Source organism: Podarcis gaigeae, assembly GCF_964106915.1.
Source record: "Podarcis gaigeae genome assembly, chromosome: 16".
In the NCBI taxonomy this organism is placed as follows: Eukaryota; Metazoa; Chordata; class Lepidosauria; order Squamata; family Lacertidae; genus Podarcis; species Podarcis gaigeae.
The window spans coordinates 2,508,515-2,531,948 of record NC_139693.1 but is presented as its reverse complement, the minus strand read 5'-3'; the positions used below and the strand labels follow the sequence as shown (position 1 = coordinate 2,531,948).

The 23,434-nt window shown below is 47.9% G+C and overlaps 1 protein-coding gene across 3 annotated transcripts in view; it reads right to left on the bottom strand.

The window, feature by feature from the left end:
* RORC (RAR related orphan receptor C) overlaps window positions 1-23,231 on the bottom strand; it is a 90,497-nt gene extending 67,266 nt beyond the window's left edge. The window contains exon 1 of one of the 3 annotated variants that reach the window (XM_083715813.1): window positions 23,180-23,231. Coding sequence is in view for 2 of the 3 variants with exons in the window: in XM_083715811.1 (XP_083571937.1) it covers window positions 21,793-21,871 (79 nt within the window). In the remaining variant the exon portion in view is untranslated. Of the gene's footprint in view, window positions 1-21,792; window positions 21,998-23,179 lie in introns of those variants that run through there. The other 2 variants (XM_083715811.1, XM_083715812.1) reach the window with 2 other exon arrangements.
* Between the last annotated feature and the right edge of the window lie 203 nt (window positions 23,232-23,434).

Here is a 23,434-nt window from a genome sequence, read left to right as displayed (position 1 = left end):
GTTGGGGAAATCCGGTTCTATGGCAACCCATGTTGGAAGTTGTAGATTTTGTATAGCTCAAATATAGCTCAAAAACTTCTCTTTTGGGGGGAGATTTTGCCACCCCGAATCTGAACAACTTGGCCAAAGCTCAACAACTTTTGTGTCCGGATTTTCACTGTTTGAAATATGGAAGCCTAGGCCACTCTAGTCCAGTTTCTTCTTCTTCAGCGATCCCTCGTAGCCGAGTAAGATTGTCTTCCATAAACACGGTTTTAACAATGAGTCCGTAAGTGACTGTGGAGGCCAATTCTGGACCCTGACAGTAAGAGCTGTTCGACAGTGGAATTTGCTGCCAAGGAGTGTGGTGGAGTCTCCTTCTTTGGAGGTCTTTAAGCAGAGGCTTGACAACCATATGTCAGGAGTGCTCTGATGGTGTTTCCTGCTTGGCAGGGGGTTGGACTCGATGGCCCTGGTGGTCTCTTCCAACTCTATGATTCTATGATCCTATGATTCTATGGACCCACACGTCCTTCCACAGCAGGGACATTGGTATGGCTTGTTTGGAAGGTTTGCCAGGAGAAAGCCTCATCTCTCCAAAAAGAACATGGCAGCATAGCTTAGGTTTGCAAAGTTGCATCTGAACAAACCACAAGACTTCTGGAACCATCTCCTTTGGACAGCTGAGACCCAAGTCCACAGCTGTCAACGTTTCCCTTTTTTTGCAAGGAATCCTATTCAGAATAAGGGAATTTCCCTTTTAAAAAAGGGAAACGTTGAGAGCTATGCCCAAGTCTTCTTCTTTGGCAATCCTTCGTAGCCAAGTAAGATTGTCTTCCATAAACACGGTTTTAACAATGAGTCCGTAAGTGACTGTGGAGGCCAATTCTGGACCCACACATCCTTCCATAGTGGGGACATTGGTTCCCGGGCGGGAGTTAATCATGGTGTGGATTTGCCAAGCGTGCCTTCCTCCTAGCACATTTCTCCCTTGCGTCCTGAGTTCGAATGTCTTCAAAGCCCATGACACCTTTGGCAAAGGCTGTTCTCCAACTGGAGCGCTCACAGGCCAGTGTTTCCCAGTTGTCGGTGTTTATAGTACATTTTTAAAGATTTGCCTTGAGAGAGTCTTTAAACCTCTTTCGTTGACCACCAGCATTACGCTTTCCATTTTTAAGTTCGGAATAGAGGAGTTGCTTTGGAAGACGATCATCAGGCACCCGCACAACATGACCAGTCCAACAAAGTTGAAGAATCATTGCTTTGACACTGGCGATCTTTGCTTCTTCCAGGACACTGGCAATAGTTCGCCTGTTTTCACTGTTTGAAATATGGCAACCCTAGGCCCATCAAGTCCAGCATCTCATTCTCACAGGGGCCCAATGACCCTAAGCTTATGGATAGACTGCCTTTGGACCTGGAGGCTCCATACGGACATCAGAAGAGCCCTATAGCTCTACCACCCCGTCCTCGCATCCCAACTTTTTTGCATAGCTCCGCCCCTCTGCTTCCTTTTTTGGGGGGCTGCAGAACATTGGCAACTTTGAGGAGCTGCTAGTTAAGCCCCGCCCTCCTTGGAGGGGTGTGGCTTCAGCTCAAGGGGCGGGGACACTGCCTCTGAGGGGAGGGGCTTCTGCACAATACATTAACTCAGCCCCTGAAAAACCTAAACGCGGAAGCAGATCCCAGGAGCAAAACTCTGCAAGACAGCTTCGTCCTTACTTAAAAACTCAAGCGACAACCCTGCCTGACGCACGTCAACAGAAAATCTAAATCTCTCACCTGAGGGAACATTTCTGGGGAGTGCGTTTATCTCCTTTCTCTCTCCCCCCCCCCCAAATCCGAGTAAACTCCTTTCTCTGAGCTAATTTCTTTCCCGCGAAGCCAGAGAGTCGAAAGTGGGGAAAGGGGCTCTGTTAAGACGGAGCAAATCGGCTCTCGGCTAATAATCCGCCTTTATAAATAGCTGTGCTTTCTCCACAGGACTCAGGAAAGGCCAGTTAAGGGCGCTGGGAAGGGACCTTACAATGCCTAAATCCCATGAAGACAAACCGTTCATTAAAAAAACAGACACCTTTGAATTTTGCGGTTATTTTCTTCTTAAAGTTCCGTATCAAGGAAAGCTCAATTCTAACTAGTTGGGCATCTAAAACCCTAACCCGTTCCACAGTTGTAAGAACTCTATTCTTTTAGTGTGGCAGCACCTGAACTTTGGAACTCTCTGCCTCATGAATATCCGACAGGCGCCTTCTCTGTGCTCTTTTTGGAGCCTGCTGAAAACATTCTCATTTAGACACGCCTACCCAGATGTTTGGAAAGTTGATATGAGTTTTAATCAGTTTTTAGTCTCTTGTTATTTTAACTTTTGAAAGTCTTCTGTTTTTGTTAGTCTTTCTTATGGATAATTTTATTGTTTCAACTTCTTTTGTAAGCTTCTTTCAAGTAGCTGGTTCTTTTCTTTCGTTTACAATCAAGCAGAGCACAAGTTTTATGAAAACAACAACAACAATAACAACAATAATAAATTAATTTGTACCCAGACCATCTGACAAGACACAAGCAGTTCAGATCAACGCAGGTTGCTGATACCCAAGGCAGCTCAATGCTAGTAAAACGAGATTGGGTCAGAACCACCCATCTCTGAGTATAAATCCATCACAGTGAGGTTTATTAAATCTGGAATTCGGCTCCCGCTTAAAAATCCAAAAGCAATCTACAAGAAAGCTTTTTAAAATGCAAAATTAAACAACCACCAAGCTGCTTGCCCCCCCCCCCCCCTTATGACGGAAAATCACATTCAAAGGAAGGACATTTCGGAATATATTGTCAAGGAGAGGTTTCTAAAATGCAACACAGGTGGCTTCTTCAGAAACACTTCTAAGTGCACACACACACAACAGAAAAAGCCCTCCCCAAACCCATCACAACCACAGATCCTGAAGGGACCCGAAGAGTTATCTAGTCCACCCCCTGCAAAATGTCTTCTTTGCAAATTCTCTCTCTGAAATGTCCCACGAGAGCAGACACTCTTGGAGGTATTCTGGGTTTCCAGAACCCGCTTCTGAAATCTGTGAGTGGCTGGGGAAACTCAGCCAGATGGGTGGGGTATAAATAATAAATTATTATTATTATTATTATTATTATTATTATTATTATTATTATTATTAATCTGGAAGATCAGATCCGAAAGGATGGAAAGGCGAGAGCGATAAACTCCTTCCTTTTCTTCCAATCTACGTCTCCCAGAAGCGGAAGGAAGATCCAGCTGTGTTTTGCACAAAGGGAAAAAAGGACGGTCCCTGAAATCTGGGATGTTATAGCAGGGACTTACCGTTCCAGGGTTCAGACACACAGAGGACACGCAGAGAAAAACTCCCCTTGAAAGCAGGGGAAACCCTTTGGGTGAAATCTCCAGGGACCCAGTGGGGCAAGAGAGGCAGAAGTCGGCGGAGCAACACACAGACTGCTCAACATTTTGTACAGTAGTCGAGCATCTGCGGGGGGTCTCCTTCTCCCAGGAATGCAAGAGGCGTTGCCTAAGTTCAGGGGCAAATTCCAGCCAGGCCAAAGCACCTGTGGGGGGCAGTGTGGAACCCCGAGGGCCAGGCAGGGAGTCCTGGGGGCCGCCTTCTTACAGCGACCAACCAGGCACCTCCAAAAAACCCTGTAAGTGGGGCTCTCACTTTTCATGGTTCCTGGTACCTGCCAGAAGCATGGCTGTGTCTTGGTAGCTACAGAGTGCCTGCTTTGAACGCAAACGGTCCCAGGTTCGGATCCTGGCCTCTGCAGGTAGGCTCCCCTGCCTTAAACCCCGGAGAGTAACTGCCTGTTAGAGTAGGCAGCCACAATCTGGAGAGGCTGATGGGCGGACTGGGAATACAAGGCAGTTTTCTAAGTTCCTGCCTTGCCGATCAGAAGATCGGCAGTTCGAATCCCCGCAACGGGGTGAGCTCCCGTTGCTCGGTCCCTGCTCCTGCCAACCTAGCAGTTTGAAAGCACGTCAAAGTGCAAGTAGATAAATAGGTACCACTCCGGCGGGAAGGTAAACGGCGTTTCCGTGCTCTGCTCTGGTTCGCCAGAAGCAGCTTAGTCCTGCTGACCACATGACCCAGAAGCTGTACGCCGGCTCCATCGGCCAATAAAGCAAGATGAGCGCCGCAACCCCAGAGTTGGCCACGACTGGACCTAATGGTCAGGGGTCCCTTTACCTTTTACCTTCTATCTAGAACCATGAGGACTGCCTCCTTGGTTTATTTGGAAGGGAAGGGCTAACCCTGGGTGGCAAGCCACGCAGTTTGGCTCAGCCTCCGACATCTCCAGGCAGGCAGCTCCTGAGCAAGACGGGCCGAGGGTCTGCCTGGGCCACATCCTAGGCTCCTCCTGAAATCAGTTCGATGCAGAGTCATGAGGACTGGAAACTTGCTTAATTTCATGAGAGCAAAGGCCACACAGCTCAGCGAGCAGAGCACTGGCTTCGAATGCAGGATAGCTCAGACAATGCCAAGGTTGCTGTTCTCCAATTAGAGTGCTCCCTGGAAGGACAGATCCTGAAGCTGAGGCTCCAAGACTTTGGCCATCTCATGAGAAGAGAAGACTCCCTGGAAAAGACCCTGATGTTGGGAAAGATGGAGGGCACAAGGAGAAGGGGGTGACGGAGGACGAGATGGTTGGACAGTGTTCTCAAATCGACCAGCATGAGTTTGACCAAACTGCGGGAGGCAGTGGAAGACAGGAGTGCCTGGCGTGCTCTGGTCCAGGGGGTCATGAAGAGGCGGACACGACTAAACGACTAAACAATAACAACACCATCACACACACACACACACACACACACACACACACACACACACACACACATATAGTTAGGATTTTACACCAGGACATATACTGCCACAGGGACCGGATTAAATCAATCAAAGGCGGATTTTTGACATGCCTGAACTAGATGATTCTCAAGGCCCCTTCTAACTCTGCAAGTCGTCTAGGAAACCCCGGCAACTCCATCTCAGGGCTGCTGGGGAAATATCTCCCCTTTGGAGAGCTGCTGCCAGCCAGTGCCAGAAATACTGCGCTAGGTGGACTCGGCGCAAAGGCAGCTGTTGACGTTACTGCCTTCCAGCTGCTGCCTGAATATAAGGGGAGCGGTGAGGAATGTCCCCAAAGCTTTTCGCCCAGGCCTCCGGAAGCAAGGAAGGTTCGAAAGCCAAGATTTCTGTGGCACCTTCCTAGAATTCCTCAGCGCTGAGCTGGCTTATCCGATCTCTCTCTCTCTCTCTGAAACGCACACATACGTGAAGACACACACACATACAGCCTGTTCTCCCTGATCTGCTCCAAGAGCTTCGCCCCAAGAGACGCACCCCTCCCAAATCCTGCCCTCCTCCTCCTTCTCCTGCTGTTGTTCCAGCTCCTTTTTGGCTTTCTCTCCCGAGTGCCTGAACTACCCATCGCTCCACCCCAGAATCAGGTGCATTTTGCCGCTGGGAGAAGCAGGGAGCTCCAAAAGGGAGCCGACTCTCCAGTACCAATGGGCAAATGAAAATGTGCCATTTTCTCTCCCTCTTTTTTAAAAAGGAATTCGGTTCTCCAGATTGATGCTTCAAGTTGCCATCCCTTCCCCAAAACGTCCGCATAGCATGGCTCAATAATGTTCCTGCCTTTCCGGGGGGTTTGACTAGATGTCGCCTGAGGTCCTCCTTCCAGCTGTTAAGGTTCTGTGTAGTCTCCACATATCTGAGAGGTCATATTTGTCTACCATATCAAAAAAACAATTTTGGAAGTCTGCCTGCATTTTGCACGCTCTGCTCTTGTGATTTATCCATAAATGTGGAGACTATTCCATTCAAATCTCCCATTAATATTATTTTCTATTCCAGGTAGTCATTAAGTTTAGAGTCCAAATTTCTGAAAAATTCTACTTTTCCATCATTTGGTGCATAAATTCCCCCAAAAAGATATTTATCGCTTTGTGCTGCAATTGCCACGGCAATGTATCTTCCTTCCTCATCCTTAAACAACAACTTGGGGTTTCATTTTTCTTTGACATGAAAAACCACTCCCTTTTTTTTAACTTTGTCTGATCCCCCTTCCAACTCTTAAGGTTCTGTGATTTAAAGTCCGGGATCAACCGTCAGCATAGCTGCCATCTTTTCCCTTTTCTTGCAAGGAATCCTATTTGGAATAAGGGGATTTCCCTTTAAAAAAGGGAAACATTGACAGCTATGACCGTCCGCACACCTGGCAAGGCTGGAACCCCCAACCCAGTAATAACTCGGGGCTCCCAATCCAATTTGAAACCATACCGGACCCTGCCTTAAGCTCTGTTTTATTGCCATCAGTTGCTATCCAACTGTCCCCTCCGCATTATACATACAGAATGCAGCACAAAATGAAATTTAAAAATATATCTTCACCATCAAAAACAAAAAAAGGACAACCATCTCGGATATAACCGTGCCTGAATGTCTTACAGAACACAGACGGACGAGGTTAAGCTAGCTGTTCCACTCAAACTGAATTGAATCCCCCCCCCAAAGGACAATGGGGGCTTTATAATAATTAACAACAATAATAATAATTTATTATTTATACCCTGCCCATCTGGCTGAGTTTCCCCAGCCACTCTGGGCGGTTCCCAATCGAGTGTTAAAAACAATACAGCTTTAGGATTTAGGCCCAGGTTTAGACCAAGATGACAGCACAGGTTGAAAGCATCAGACGTCAAGGAAATAAAGAATTCTCTGACTCTTAGAAGACATCTGAAGGCAGCCCTGTTTAGGGGATTTTTAAATGTTTGAGTCTATTTTTAATATTCTGTTGGGAGCTGCCCAGAGTGGCGGGGAAACCCAGCCAGATGTATAAATAATGTATTATTCTTATTCTTATTATTTATTTTAAACACTTTAAACACTCCTGGTTTCCCCCAAAGAATCCTGCAAGTTGCAGTTTGTTATGAGAGTCGCTGGGAGATTCCCTTCCCAGAGCTATAATCTCCAGAGTGGTTCAGCAATCAATCCCTCTTCCCAGGGAGCGAGGAAAGCAGGATAAAGTGTGGACAGTCCGGTATCAACCAATTACTGGTGCATTTGTTGTTGTTTAATCGTTTAGTCGTGTCCGACTCTTTGTGACCCCCTGGAGCAGAGCACGCCAGGCACTTCTGTCTTCCACTGCCTCCTGCAGTTTGGTCAAACTCATGCTGGTAGCTTCGAGAACACTGTCCCACCATCTCGTCCTCTGTCGTCCCCTTCTCCTTGCGCCCTCCATCTTTCCCAACATCAGGGTCTTTTCCAGGGAGTCTTCTCTTCTCCTGAGGTGGCCAAAGTCTTGGAGTCTCAGCTTCAGGATCTGTCCTTCCAGTGAGCACTCAGGGCTGATTTCCTTCAGAATGGAGAGGTTTGTTCTTCTTACAGTCCATGGGACTCTCCAGAGTCTCCTCCAGCACCAGAATTCAAAAGCATCAATTCTTCGGTGATCAGCCTTCTTGATGGTCCAGCTCTCACTTCCATACATCACGACTGGGAAAATCATAGCTTTAACTATACGGACCTTTGTTGGCAAGGCAAATTGTCACCGAGAAAAACAATTTAAGATGTCGGAAAGGTTAAAGCAATAACAGCACCAGAATTCAAAAGCACCCATTCTTTGGCAATCAGCTTTTTTTATGGTCCAGCTCTCACTGGTGCATTATCATTGTGCAAATCACAACCTCCCACCCCCCAAAAACCCCCAGTCTGGAGGGGCTCTTCAGTACGACCAACGATGCAACCTTCTCCAGGACAATGGCTGAACCCCAGGACACCCTCCTGAGGAAAGCACCCGTTGCATTCTAGGAAATAATAATGATAACGATAATGATAATATTAACCCGCCTTCTTTCCTGATGGACACTCAAGGCAGGTTACAGATGAAATGAGTTCAGCTAAAAACATGGGCGGGGGAAAGCAATAATTAAAACAACAACAAAGCATTAAGAGAATTAAAACTACACGCACACGTGAATGCACACACAAATGTATTTAAACCATACCAATAATTATAATAAAAACATCATGGCACCAGCCCTTTCATTAAAAGTAGTCAGGTCCCAGATGTTCTGTTGGAACAAGAAAGTTTCCTCCAGCTGTGCTGGAGCCCGGCTGGCTTCTCCAGGGAGCGAGTTTCTGGGGGCAGAAAGGTTGAAAATAAGCTGCCTTCTGCAGAGCCAGTAGTTTGGGATCGCCAGCACTGACCGGTAGCAGCAGTGGACCTCCGGGGATTCAGACAGGGGACGGAATCAGAGACCTTCTGCATGCAAGGCACATGTCACAACCCTCCCCACTGGTCTCGATCCGCCTTCTCAAAGTCAGCTCCAACCTTCCCTTCCAAGAAGGGCTCTGCCCCACCGACAGCTGCCACTCTCAACGGCCTTAACTTTCAATCTGCCAAATTTCTGCTGTGCTTGCCACGTTTCCTTTTGAAACTTCAATTTCAGTCTTTTCATACTCGGTTATTTTGATAAGCCGCACCTCGAGTGGTTGTCGTTGTTTCAATAAAGAGAAGAAAGGCGAAGACGCTTTCAAGAAAGAAACCCTAAATGGCAACGTAATTTTATTACGTGGATTTGTGATTCTTAGTTGCTGGGCTTTATATTTTGATCATCTTATTACAACTACCTATTTTTTTTTAAAAAAAGTGACAATTTTGGGCTCCTCTGATGACCGGCAGGCTCATCTAGTGGCTCATTTAGTCCTTACAGTGGCTCATCTAGGCAGGCTCACCAGTAGCTCATCTGGTCCTTACAGCGGCCAACCAGATGCCCCGATTGGAAACCCCAAAACGAGACCCAAACGCAAGAGCAATTCTCCCCCCTACTGCGGTTTCTAGCAACTCATATTCAGAAGAATTGCTTGCTGATTGTAAGGTCGGTGGTTCGAATCCCCGCAACGGGGTGAGCTCCCATTGCTCGGTCCCTGCTCCTGCCAACCTAGCAGTTCGAAAGCACGTCAAAGTGCAAATAGATAGACGGCGTTTCTGTGCGCTGCTCTGATTCTCCAGAAGCAGCTTAGTCATGCTGGCCACATGACAAGGAAGCTGTACGCCGGCTCCCTCGGCCAGTAAAGCGAGATGAGCGCAGCAAACCCAGAGTGGGCCACGACTGGACCTAATGGTTAGGGGTCCCTTTACCTTTAAGCTGGGGGCCATTCCGCTCTCTTGTGGCAAGGAGTTCCACAGTTTAACTGCACTGCACAAAGGACTTTCTTCCATCTGTCCCAAATCTCCCAAACCTCATACTCCCTTGGAAGTCCACAAGTCCCTGTGTTATGAGACAGAAAGAAAAACCACTTCCCCCCTCTATCCACTTTCTTTATCATTTCATAAACTTCTAGTAGGTCACTTCCTATTTGACTTTTCTCTAAACTAAGAAGTCCCAAACGCCGCCACCTTTCCTCACAGAGTTGCTTCACCCCGTTCATCATTTTGGCTGCCCTTGTTTTACACCAGGGGTCATCAAACTTTTTCAGCAGGGGCCCGGTCCACTGTCCCTCAGACCTTGTGGGGGGGCCGGACTATATTTTGAAGAAAAAATATGAACGAATTCCTGTGCCCCACAAATAACCCAGAGATGCATTTTAAATAAAAGGACACATTCTACTCATGTAAAAACATGACAATTCCCGGACCGTCCGCAGGATGGATTTAGAAGGCAATTGGCCTTAGTTTGCCTACCCGTATTTTACACTAATGGCATCTGAACAGAAGGCCTTGGGGTCGTGGCACATAAAACAAAATGCTGAGCCACAACGAAAGAAGAGTGGCAGACGAAGATAGTGGACTTTGCAGAACTGGCGAAGCTGATGGGAAAAATCCGAAACCAGCACAACCAAGTATTCCAAAAAGACTGGAGTAAATTTACACAATATTTAAAAGATCGTTGTAAGCAACTAACAACACTAGTAGGGTTATCCGAAGACTAGTAATAAGAATCCCCCCCCCTTCTATATTTATTTATATTATGAGGTATTTTGTAACGAGTTATATTAGAATTGGAAAATATATAAAATGCTGTGATTACTTTTGAAAGCAAAGGGGTGGGGAGGGAAAGAGGTTGACAAGCTCTAAAGAGTCAAGGAAGGAAAGCGAATAATAACGATGTTACTATATACGTTTAAATGGAAAATCAATTTAAAAAACTATATATATATAAAACAAAAACAACAGAATGCTGAACCAGTGTATGGCAGCTGTAAAAAAAAAAAAGATCCCAGCGATCGTTAGGAAAGGACTTGGAAGCAAAACTGCCAAGATCCTAATGGCGTTATGAAAATCTATGGTGCAGCCACACTTGGAATGTAGATTTATAAACTTCTGTTGTGTCAGCTGTTAGTCAGGTCAAGAGAAAGCCGTATCAGTTTCACCAGTGACTCAGTTTCTCCTTGATGACGCTTTAATTGATGGGATGTGCCCCCATACACACCTTTAGAAACTGGGGGTGGGTGGGGGGAGGAAGGAAACAGAAACAGCTTTCTGGGAAATTGGCCTCATTCCCACAACACTCACTTAAAGCACCTGAATTGTAGATTGTCGGAGGTGCTGGGAAACGTAGCACGGCAAGGGGGTAAACTACGGTTCCCGTGATTCTTCGTGGGCATTAATTATGGAATTATGGAACCGAATGAGACCTCATAAGGTCTTCTAGTCCAGCCTGCCTGCGCTAGACGAGGGTGTTAGTTTCACTGTCAAACTGTTCTCACCACCCATATTTTTCTCCTAATGTTGAACGGAAATGTGCCTTTCTTAACATTTTATCACATGTGGTGGGAATGTAAGACAGTAAAAATCTTCTGGGAAATGATATATAATGAGATGAAAAAGATGTTGAAATATACATTTCTTTAAAAACCAGAAGCATTTTTACTGGGCGTTATAGGGGAGGATATTAATAGACAGGATGCAAAATTGTTTTTATACGCAACAACAGCGGCAAGAGTATTGTTGGCTCAGGAATGGAAGCAAGAAGAAATTCCGACAAAAGAAAAATGACAGACAAAATTAATGGACTACGCAGAATTGGATAAAATGACAGGAAGGATTCAAAACCTGCTGGACCAGAGATTTACAGAAGATTGGAAGAAATATACAAACTATTTGAAGAGCAACTGTAATCAACAAATTACGCTAGCAGGACTGCAATAAGTTTTGTAAGGAGAAATATATGAAATATTGCAAAGAAGAGAAAGAAAAGAGATATTAGCTATGAGATTTAAAAGTGAAAGCTCCGATCTGGTGGAACGCTCTGTCCCAAGAGACTAGGGCCCCTGCGGGACTTGACATCTTTCCGCAGGGCCTGCAAGACAGAGCTGTTCCGCCAGGCCTTTGGCCAGGGCACAGCCTGACTCCCTCCTTTGGCAATCTTCACAGAACTCTAGCCCAATGGTTGCCATCAATTTGATTTGAATTAATTTTATAATTAAATGATTTTAGAATGTTGTATTATTTTATTGTTGTTAGCTGCCCTGAGCCCGGCTTCGACTGGGGAGGGGGGATATAAAATTATTATTATTATTATTATTATTATTATTATTATTATTATTATTATTATCATTATTAAAAAAAATAAGAAATGTAAATAGAGTGAATAGATTGAAAAATTTTCAGATGTGATTGATAGAAGTCAGAAAATTGTATATGATGTAAAAGTACGTTTAATTATTGTTGAAAATGATATGTTGAAAAACTAATAAAAATTTATATATATAAAAAAGGAAATGTGCCTTTCTTTTGTCGCTTCAAGCCATGCCCTCTGGAGCAGCTGAAAGCGCCAGCAGAACCCAACCAAGTCCAATGCAGAACAGAACCACGGAAATTAATGGAATAGAGGAATTGCAGCTACCGAACCCCACTGATTCTCTGAGCCCATTGATTGATTTTGCTGGGTCTGAGTAGGGATGGAGGAGGAGTAGACAATCAAAAACAAAGTCGTTTCATTTGAAACACGCACTTCTCCAGATGTTGCAATGCAAAATTCCCCAGTTCAGTAACGTGTCGCCAAAAAATGCACATACCAGGGTATTTATTTGTTATATTCGCACCCGCCTCTTCCTCCCCAAAAGGAGCCCAGGACAGAACAGACACAAAACATTTAAAAACAAGAGTGCAAAGCGTTCTCACGTTTAGTGCAAAAGGTAAATATTTGAGTGAAAATAGCGGGAACCGCATTGTTAAAAATGGGTGCCTTAGGCAAAAATGCATACAGACATGGGTATATTGGGAGGGCTTTGCACTTGAACGCTGAAGGACTTAAAAAGACAAGCTGATGTGGAAATGTGGAGAACTGAGTTTGATACTGGAAAAACTGAAACTGGATTTATTCGCCCACCCCTAAGTCCGAAACGGACTTAGTTGAACGCATCAAATCTTTGACCTCTTCTCATTTTACTGCCTGGAGCTGGAAGAGTTCATCCAGGAAGATGGAAAAGGGATTGTAAGGGTCTAGGGACGCCGGTGGCGCTGTGGCTTAAACCACAGAGCCTAGGGCTTGCTGATCGGAAGGTCGGCGGTTCGAATCCCCGTGACGGGGTGAGCTCCCGTTGCTCAGTCTCTGCTCCTGCCAACCTAGCAGTTCAAAAGCACACCGGAGCAAGTAGATAAATAGGTACCACTCCGGCGGGAAGGTAAATGGCGTTTCCGTGCGCTGCTCTGGTTCGCCAGAAGCGGCTTAGTCCTGCTGGCCACATGACCCGGAAGTTGTACACCGGCTCCCTCGGCCAATAAAGCGAGATGAGGGCCGCCACCCCAGAGTTGGCCACGACTGGATCTAATGGTCAGGGGTCCCTTTACCTTTACCTATGGTTTTCTCTGTGGAATACCTTTAACCAACAAGGAAAAAAACAATATCCTCTTTCCTGACAAATCAACCCAGGACAAATGTTAGCTGGGTGAACGGATTAAGGAACTGCAAGTTCTTGGAAATGTGTGGCGGGCTCACAAGACAGGTGAACAAGGGGGTCCCTATTGGTTCAAGGTTGACACCCCTACACAAAGCGCTAGCTGATGTTCTGAATTCTTTTTCCGTGTGGTTTTTACTGTTTATAACAAGCACACGAGGAAAAAAACCCTGAGAGGTCAGTCCAATGGTCTGTCACAGCCCAGCGTCCTGTTCGTCCTGGTCAAACGCCCCCGGGGACCCAGAAATTCTAGATAGACTGTGTCTGGACCTGGAGGCTCCATAAGAAGAGCCCCGTCAAGGATCAATGGTCTCGTAAGATAGCAAAACCCATGTTAAATTGCTATTTTAGGGGTTGTTTTTAAAAGTCTGGAACGGATTAATCCGTTTTGCATTCCCTTCTATGGCAAAGCGCACCTTGGTTTTGGAATGCTTTGGTTTCGGAATGGACTTCTGGACCGGATTAAGTTTGAGAACCAAGGTACCCCTGTACTTTATAAAACAAGCAGATTGAGAGAGGAGTTCCAAAGCCTTTACGTTCAACAGTCACTTTCTGAGTGGAGAGACTCGCGGCTCAAAGCGCTGCCGACCATCCCTCCCATTTCACAGATGGGGAAACCGAGGTGCTGAACCGAAATCCTGCCCTGGTGGTTCTCTCTCTGCTAAATTTTGCACATCCCAAATCAGCATCACCCTTGGGCAGGTGAGAATGAATCGCTGGGTGCTTGTGTGTGTGGGCCTCTCCATCTCCCTGGACTTTGCTCTGCTCTGCTGCTGCCTTCAACTCTCCATGTCTCCCTACCCTCCTTAATTGCTGTGAAACTTTCAGCTAGCCCCGAGCCAGGATCCTGGGGGTACTGCTGAGTATCTCCCGCTCTGCTAACTCCAACTCTTGAATTGGCCTGGAGCTTCTATCCCCCAGCTCTCCTTGTGTTCCTTTTCCACCAGAAAAGTGCGTTCTCCAGAGAATCTGTGGCCCCTCCAAGAAGTTGCTGGGCCTCCACCTCCCATGGGGAAAGGATACAGCTCAGGGGGGAGAGCACTGGCTTCACCTGCACCAGATCCCGGGTTCAAGCCCTGGGATCCGCCAGCAGGGCTGGGAAAGGCTCCCACAGCTCCTGCATCCCTGCCGGTCCAACTCGGCAAAGCTGAGCGAGGTGCAACAGCGGTAAAAAGCAGTTCGCTGCATCCCCCTCCCTAGGGCACCGGATGGGTGCATTTGGGGCCCCAATCCTGAGATTTTCCACCATTTGTCGGTCAGGAGCAAACTGTTTTTAAAAATGCCTTTGCAGCGGTACCTTGGTTCTCAAACTTAATCTGTTCCAAAACCAAAGCGTTCCAAAACCAAGGCGTGCTTTCCCATAGAAAGGAACGCAAAATGGATTAATCCGTTCCAAACTTTTAAAAACAACCCCTAAAACAGCAATGGATCCATAAATTGAAAGCAATAAGCAATGTACTGCAGGCAGACAATCAATCGATTGATCAATAGCTGAACTTGGTTCCACACAGTCGCAAAAACAAAAACTCAAAATAAATAGCAAAAACAGACAGACTTCAACGTAACACTCAAAACGAAAGTATAACACTCAAAACGGAGCACGTTCGGCTTCTGAAAAATGGTTTGCAAACTGGAACATTAACTTCCAGGTTTGAAGTGTTTGGGTTCCAAGGCGTTTGAGAACCAAGGTACCACTGTATTCAACCTCCTTATTCAATGCTAGCCCTGCTCAGGGCAGTTCACAGACACAACCAGTTTAGTTCCGTTCATTTCCACAGGTCTACCTTGAGTAGCATTTGAACACAGCTCCCAGAGGAGCCCTGGGTGGCAAACGCACCTGCTTGTTGGTTTTTAAATTAAAAATAACATTTAAACCACTGCTAAAAACACGGAGAAAACAATTAAGCATGACAAATCACTTTAAAAGCAAGCAAAACGAAAACCCGCAAATGTAAACCAAATCATATGTCTGGATCTAAGCCTGTTACAGCAGCGATGTCTTCCGTGGGGGTCTTAAAGGGAACAGTGATTCGCCAACTTAATGTCAAGTGGCAGGGAGTTCCGAAGGAGAAGTGCCACCTCACTATTGGGGGAAGAGATCAGGGGCGGGGCACCCCTGACCAGCGGCCCTTCTGGGTGGGGCTGGTGGGTCAAATCCATCCCTTCATGTCCACCGCAGGTTCTTCGGAAGGAAGTGGAGCACCGCTGTCGCCAGGCCGCGAAAGATTTCCCCTTCTGAAACCCAGGAGCGTCGCTGCTGCCGGTCAGTGTAAGCAGTGCTAAGCTAGGGAGGCAATTGGTCTAATTGGGTACAAGGCAGCTTCTGAAATTCCTCATCTCCCTAGAGCCGAGGCCCCAAAGTTCAAACAAAGAGGGTTTTTCTGATTTGCTTTATGCAGCAAAAGTCTCTCCGCCTACGCAGGGGAGAAAATTTGAGTTTCTTGTGAGGGAAAGGCAGCCGGTTTCTTGAAAGCGCCCTCCCCGCCCCGAAGGGTGCAGCAAACCCACCTGACGGCCGGCTTGACCGGAGGGGGCCATGCCAGCCCGTTTGGGGGGGGTGATTTTGGAGCTGGGAGGTGGGGCAGAGATTACCAGCAGCTTAAGAATCACGTCTGAGGGAGATCAGCTGGTCCCCCAGCAAAGAGCCCTTGCCCGGCGCATTAACATATTAGCTGAAATCCTAAGCGGTTAAAAATAAAAGCAATTGCTTGCAAGAAGGGAGCGGGAACAGAGTTTACCCGGGTCCAACTCCCGGGACGCCAATCAGCCGGGAAAACTGCAAGGTCTCCGGAGGGTTCTTAGATGTACCTTTTGTCATTTCCTTTCCAACTACATTCCACTTAGAATAAATTCACTGAAATGGATAGGCCCCAGGTTAGGTATGTTTTCCAATTCAATGAGTCTCCTGGGAATAGCGCTAGGTGAGAGGCAGCGGTGGTGTAGTGGTTAGAGTGGCGGACTAGGACCTGGGAGAGACCAGGGTTCGGATCCCCACTCTGCCAGATGAAACTCACTTGGCGACTGTGGTTGGCTCTGAGGTTGTCGTACCTCACAGGGTTCTTGTGGAGATTAAACGAGGAGAGCCTAATAATAATCATAATAATAATACTAATTTATACCCCACCCATCTGGCTGGGCTTCCCCAGCCACTCTGGGCGGCTTCCAACAAAATATTAAAATACAGTAATGCATCAAACATTAAAAGCTTCCCTAAACACTATATGGCCCAGCTGCTAGACTGATGGAGCCCTTGTGCTTGAAAAACTCCCCCACTCTGTACATGCTCAGAGGCACCGTGACCACAGACAAAGTGCGCGCTGCACATTCGAAGCACATCAAAAGCATGGTTTTCCATACACACATCCAAAGAAAGAATACTGGGTGCTGGGAACTGTAGCTATGTGTGGGGAATATACTACAGATCCCAGCGTTCTGTTTCGGGTGGGGGGGGAATGGGCTTTCGATGGGGGCTCCAACCCAGCTCAGGACCAGAGCCTGAATAATTTGTCTTGAAGCCCACCGGGAGCATCTAATAAGAATGGAAAGAGTGCCTCTGAGCAGATGCAGAGTTCACCTGGCTTTTCTTCCAAGCAGACCAAATCATGGGTAGGCAAACTAAGGCCCAGGGGCCGGATCCGGCCCAATCGCCTTCTAAATCCGGCCCACGTATGGTCCGGGAATCAGCGTGTTTTAACATTAGTAGAATGTGTCCTTTTATTTAAAATGCATCTCTGGGTTATTTGTGGGGCATAGGAATTCATTTATTTTTCTTTTCTTTTCAAAATATAGTCTGGCCCCCCACAAGATCTGAGGGACAGTGGACCGAAAAGTTTGCTGACCTCTGGACCAAATTTAGGATTTTGGCAAAGAGGGGAGTATTAAGGTTAGAACAGGCACCCCCAAACTTGGCCCTCCAGATGTTTTGGGACTACAACTCCCATCATCCCTAGCTAACAGGACCAGTGGTCAGGGATGATGGGAGTTGTAGTCCCAAAACATCTGGAGGGCTGAGTTTGGGGGTGCCTGGGTTAGAAGATGAGCTCAAGGGACATTGTGATAACACTCTCTACACGCAAACACATGTTTACAGTCCTGAACAAGTCAACAAGAGAAACAGATGCACTGTAGTTAAATGAACAACATCGCAGCCGCATGAAGCTCTGCTATGCCAGCTACCTGAAGCCATGGGTTGCCTCTTCCACTGTCCCACAATGCACACACTTCCAAGGAATCCAGTCCTCAGCTTTTGAGATTTGCAGACTACACACGTCCTTTCCAGAACTGGCCACAAACCTCTGCTCTGACTGTTAGGCATCACTACCCTAACTGGGAATAAAAATCCCAGCAACGTGACATGCAAGCACTCTCCCCCAATGTTCCTAATCATCATGGTTGTGGAGCCAGGATGGAAAATATGGTAGGATTCTGCTTTCAAACCCCAAACTGAGCACCCAGGCAAACAACCCAAGACCATCCTCATCTGCTAGCTCTGCAAGGAGATAAAAAATTGGGGAAGACGCGAGATCCAGGTGTAAATATTTGGCAGCTGTTAGCTGGGAGAAGAAATCAGACTATGGAGAAAATAGGCTACTGGGGTGCAGGGCTACAATTTGGTAACAACCAGGCTACTTTGTGGACAATATTTGGGCTAACAGGCTACTATAGTAGGGAGCCAAAAAGGCAAATCTATTAGAAATCAGTGGAAAGGGGAAATAACTGATTAACACAGGTCATTCATTTGAAATGGGTCTACTCTGCGCTGTGTCCTCACCGCATTTTCAAAGCGCACAGCTTCCCTGAATTTCTGGGAAGCGTAGTTCGCAGAGGGTGCTGGGAATTGTAGTTCGGCGAGCCGGCAAAACTATACATCCCAGGATTCTTGTGTTGGGGGAAAGGTTGCAGGCTTTAAACGTATGGGGTAGAAAACAGCCTGCTATTCTGGAAGCTCTGATATGAGGAACACAACTTCTGGAAGAAAAACCAAATAAATAAAGGAGCTAGACATTACTGAGAAGGCCGACAGGGACGGACTACATACTTGTGGCTTTTTTAAGTCTCAGGGGCTTCACCCTGTGAAACAAATGTTTAAACATTTTTAAAATAGAAAAAATAGAATCAAAGAATGGTAGGGCTAGAAGGGACTCCAGGAGGCCATGTAGTCCGACCCGCCGTTTGGTTAGCTGAATATGTTTTGATTCCCACGAACCGCCTCAATTTCTTTTTACGGCACGCAAGTGTTTTCATTAAATAAATGAAGTAATTAACCTGCACCCCAATTTGCATATGCTGATTCACACACAGAGAGATGCAAATTTAAGCCTCTGCCCTAAGCGGAGAGGGTTCTTCGTGGAGTGCCCGGGAACATTGAAAAGCAAAGTAATATATATTTTAAAATAATAATAATAAAAAAGGCAGAAAAAGCCCCTCTCCTTTAACAACGCCCCCACCAAACTCCTGGAGACAAAACATGTCAAATTTGCAGAGTGAAAACGGAAGCCAGATGTTGAGCTGAAAACTTTGAAAGTATTTTTGTGGGGAGGTTGAAAAAGAGAGGTTGAAAAAGATTTCGGCGAGATGAGAGCAGCGCCGGTTCTTGGAGGTGATGGCTGGGGAGCAGTTGGGGGGGGGAGGAAGAGGAAGAAGAAGAAGAAGAAGAAGAGGAGGAGGAGGAGGAGGAGGCTGGGTGCACCCTCTGTACCAGGGAATCCAAAGGGTTCTGGGCCACCTCAGTCCCAGGAGAGATGGAGAAAGGGAGTCTCCTCTGGGGTGGCAGGAGATGGCTTTAACAGGAGAGCGAAGGTGTTCATTAGGGAGGCAGAAGACGCTGCGGAACGAAACCCAGCTTCGCTCTGAAACTGGCCAAGCCGCGTTCACAACTCATCTCTCTCTCTCTGCCTCGGAGAGAGAGAGAGATACGATCTCTTTTCCTCTCTCTGCCGGAGAGAGCGAAGGACTCGAGATTGCCGCTGTGCCGTAACCACCATGCAAATGACTTAATTGGGGCGCTCTCTCTCTCTCTCTCTCTCTCTCTCTCTCTCTCTCTCTCTCTCTCAGATGGGAGGCGGGTTTTGTCAACAACCCCAAAGGGGACAAAAATAAAAAATAAAAAGAGAGGGTAGAAAAAACCGCAGCGAAGAGGTGGCGGTGGCAAGCTGGGCCTTAGAATAATTAATCCTACCAGGATTTCAGCCCAGGGCTCCCTTTGCCTGTGTAAGCACCATAGATTAAAGCACCCCCCCCCCAATAAAAGGCACATGGGAACTGTAGTTTAGTCCTCACAGAGCTACAGTTCCCAGCACCCCCAGAAACTACAGTTCCCAGGATTCTTGGGGTGAAGGAAAATGTGCTTCAGATGTATGGCATGCCCCCAGGAAGGTGCCTCAACAGGGGATCAGGCTAGAGAGACATAATCCCAAAAGGTTTGGGGGTTGGTGTCAAAATGCGCAGGGGAAATGTCCCAGTCTCACATTTGACCCCAGAATGCTGTGTACCATGTGAAATTGTTAGTCCGCCCAGCTCAGCCTCGTCCACACTGACAGTTTTCCTGGTTTTCAGGCAGGGCACATTCCTGACCTCACCTGGAGATGCCAGGATTTGAACCTGCAACCTTCCACCTGCAAAGCAGACATCTAGAGAATGAACTATATGCCTTTACCCTTCTTAATAGCGAAGGGTGTTTGCAAGCACATTTCGGATACTTTTCCTTTGGGGGCTTATTTGGGGAGAATGTGCCTTCGTGAAGATTCTCTCCCTTGAGAAAGAAACAGGAGACGGTTCCTCGAATTCAGGACTGTCAACCCCGACTGCCCAGGACCTGTACTCAAGGTCCAGGACTAAGATTCTAGTCCACCTAAGTTATGCACAAAGGCCTGGTTTAAATGAGAATAAACGAGATGCCTTCATACAGTCAATGAATCCTTTTCATGGATATCAACAAAGTTTTATTTTTTGGGTGGGAGCGTAATCACAGCTAAGGGTCGCTGCAGAGCTGGTTCTATGGTAGCCAGGACAGAGGAAGAACTGGGTGGCTGTCAAAGGTAGCAGAGCAAGCTGACGTTCCAGGGACCAGGAATTTCATTCTGCACATGCCACCCAACTCTGAAACAACTGGGAAGCCCCTTCCCCAACCCCAAGAACAACAATTCTCCAACACACTTAACCTGCTTTAACCCTACTTCTGTTCCCACACACTGGTAAAGAGGAGCTTGCACCTGCCTCACAGAGCTGCCTCAACTTTCCTCCCTGTGAAATGGGCCCCACTCCCAAGAGACTTTTTTTGTTCAGAAAACTGAGCATGTCAAAACTGAAATCCCGCAAAAATAGAGGAGGAGGAGGAGGAGGGAGGAGGAGAAGGGAGGAAGCAATAAAATACATTGAGGCATAAACATGGCTTCTCCTTATTTTGGAGAGGTGGTTCCGATGGCCAATAGGTCATTTTGCAAGGGAAGATGTGGGACAGAAGATATATATATATATATATATATTGTAAACAATGCAACCACTCGCGTCTCGCAGGGGAGGGGGCTATCAGGGGCTACTGGCCATAACACCTATGATCGGCCTCCCCTGTCGGAGCCACATTTGACTCTCAATCCCAGTTTTGGGGAATCCCAAGCGGGGAATCTAGTGGTTGTCCTCTGAGGCTCGGATGGAACCTCCAGGTCCAGCGGCAGTCTATCCACACTCCTGTGTCCTGAGGGCATTTTTGCCCACTGTTCAGAACAAGATGCCAGATCACACAGCCCTATCCAATGTCTTTATTGCCTGATACAGAGGGAAAACGGCAGTGCTGTTTTTTTTAAAAAAGAAGAGGTGCCGGAATTCACCACGAACAATTCCCTCCTTCTTTTAGAGTGGCAACGCCACACACCTGAGAGGGGCCGGAACTGAGTTCCGGTGAGTTCCCCCTGGGGGGGGAAAGCTCTGGAAGAGAGAATATAACATACCCACCCCCAAAACCCCCACACGTTGGGCACAGCCTGATCCCAACAGATTGAGGAAATAATCCATGGCACTTCTGAACTTCTCTCGGAGGTGAAGGCAAAGAATAACCACCGCTGGTTTCATTGAGGGGATATAACTGCAAATCACTCTCACCAAAAAAGCAACAAAACAAATCTGATTTTTGCAAAGCATAGTGGAAAAGCATGGAAAGACAACATTTTAAGGGGAGTGGTTTTTTTTAGTGGGGGGGACAGCAGCAGAAGAGGACACACTGGTGCTCAACGATCTCGAAGTGATTGCAAAAGGGTTAGAAACCCCTCTGGCTAGCCCCCCCCCCCAACAATTTTTGGGAAAGCTGAGTCCCTACAGCGATACTCTCTAAATAGGGTTGCTTAAAAGAGGGTGGGAAAAGAGCCCTACTTTGCGGACCCCCCCATATTTCTGCCAGATATCGCCGCCCTCACTGGAGTCACCGATGCCCCTTGCTGAGATGCAACCACCCCTTTCTCCACCCACCCAAATAGCCCCCTCCCAACTTAATTCTCTTTTGATACCCCCCCTCCCATAAATAACTATGCCTTTCCCCAAATAACCCTCCTGCCTCTGGATCGTGGAAGGTGGGCGTGTCCAACGCCAACCCCCCCTCTCCCTGTGCCACCCACTTTCCCCCGCTGGATACCCGCTTGCCAAACTTACCTCGCCTCGGAAACCACCTCGCGTTCACCCCGCCTCGCCCCCCCCCCGTCTTTAAGGACCCCCCTTTTCACTTTTTGTCCCTCCCATCGGGGAAGGAAACAGCTTTGCTTCTCTCCATCCCAACACCAGAAAAAGCCCCGCGCCCCCTCCCTTTGGGGGTGTTTTCCTCCCCACCGCCTGGACCCCAGCGGGGCAGAGCGCGCCTCCAGGACGCACCGGGGCGCATTCGTGGGTAGCTTTGCGCGCTTACCTCTTGCGACGGCGGCGGCGGCGGCTTCTCTACCCCGCTTGGCTCCCGCGGGGCTGCCGAGGCTGGCGTTGAAGTCCATGGAGCCGGCGCGGAGTTTGCGCCGCCCTGCGCCTCTCCAGCTGGCTCCGGCCGCGGAAAGAGCGCGCAGCCGCCGGCGCTCCGGGAGGACCCTGCTGGGCTGACTTGGCTAGAGGCAGACGCGGCTCCGGCGGAGCAGGGGAGAGCAGTGGCGCTCCGAACCGGCGGCGGCGGTGGCGCGCTTGCACCGGCCGCACGCGGCCGCCAGGGGCGCACCGACGCGGCCCGGCTCCTCCCCGCGCGGCTTGCCTGCGCAACAGGCGGCAATTAAACCGGTTCAGCTTCCCCGCCCGGACCGCGGCATTCTCCCGGCTGGAAAATCACGCGACGGGCCCTGCGCTTTCTGCCTCTCTGCCTAACCAAACTCTCGCCAACAAACACCTCCCGTCTGGGCAGCAGGCAGAAGTTCGTCTGGTCAAGCTTCCCCGCCCTGATGCTTCCCCGCCACCACTCGCCAGCGCTGCGTTGGAAAAGATTCGTCACCCATTGATTTGTTTTCCCTTCTGCCTGTGCTTAACTCTCGTCCCCCGTGCAACAGGCAGCAATTAGACTGGTCAAGCGTCCCCTCTCTGATTAATGCTCCTCCCTCCTCGTTGGAAAAGATTTGTCACCCGTAGACTTTTCGCCTGTGCTTAACCAGACACTCGCTCCCTTCACCCCGTGCAACAGGCAGCAATTAAACCGGTCAAACGTCCCCTCTCTGATTAATGCTCTGATTCTGCCTGCGTCACTCAAAGCGCCGCTTGAAGTTGTTTTTTTAATGCTTAACAACTGGAAAACAGGCTGTCGTTAAACTGGTGAAGCTTTCCTAACCACCTTGGGTCGGGGAAACGCGCGCACAGCACCAGTTGCATTCCTGTCTGCTTCGTGGCGCTTATTTTGTGCCAGGTGTTCCATAGTTATTGTTGTTATTCTTAGGGAGAGGGTTCTGTTAGCCGCCCCTCTCTTACAAGGCGTCTGAAGCTTTTAATAACTGCGGCAACAGGTTTTAATTAAACAGGTGAATCAGAAGGTGTCACCGTGGCTGGAAAGCAGACCTCACCAGTTGGATTTTTGTCTGTCTCGCAAACGCTTGCTCTGCCGCAGCTCTAAAGCTTAGATACTGAAGAACTGCACAATTATGGGCTGTCATTAAACAGGTGAAGCGTCTACTTATCCTTCTCCCAAACTTGAAGAAACATCACCTGTTGCTCTACCGCCTTTATCCTGGCAAGGAAGGCTTTTCCCCCCACTCCCTCTCTCATAAGACATCTGTGCCTTTAAGCACTGAACAGTAAGCCCACACCAAAAAAATCTAGGGGGGCATTACCTGTTGAATTTCTGTCTGCCGCATTCCCTACTCTGACCCTTTGCCATTAAACCAACGAAGCTTTTCCCTAAACAACATCACCAGTTGCATTTCTGCTGGCCACGCAACCCTCGGCCCCTCCCTGCCTCGTTATATAAGACTGCCACCCCGCCCCATGAGGCCTCTATTCCTACCAACATCGCAGCAAGGCCATAATTAAACAGGTGAAGCTTTTCCTGCAACTAGCACCTCACCTACCTGGAAGAAAAGACACTG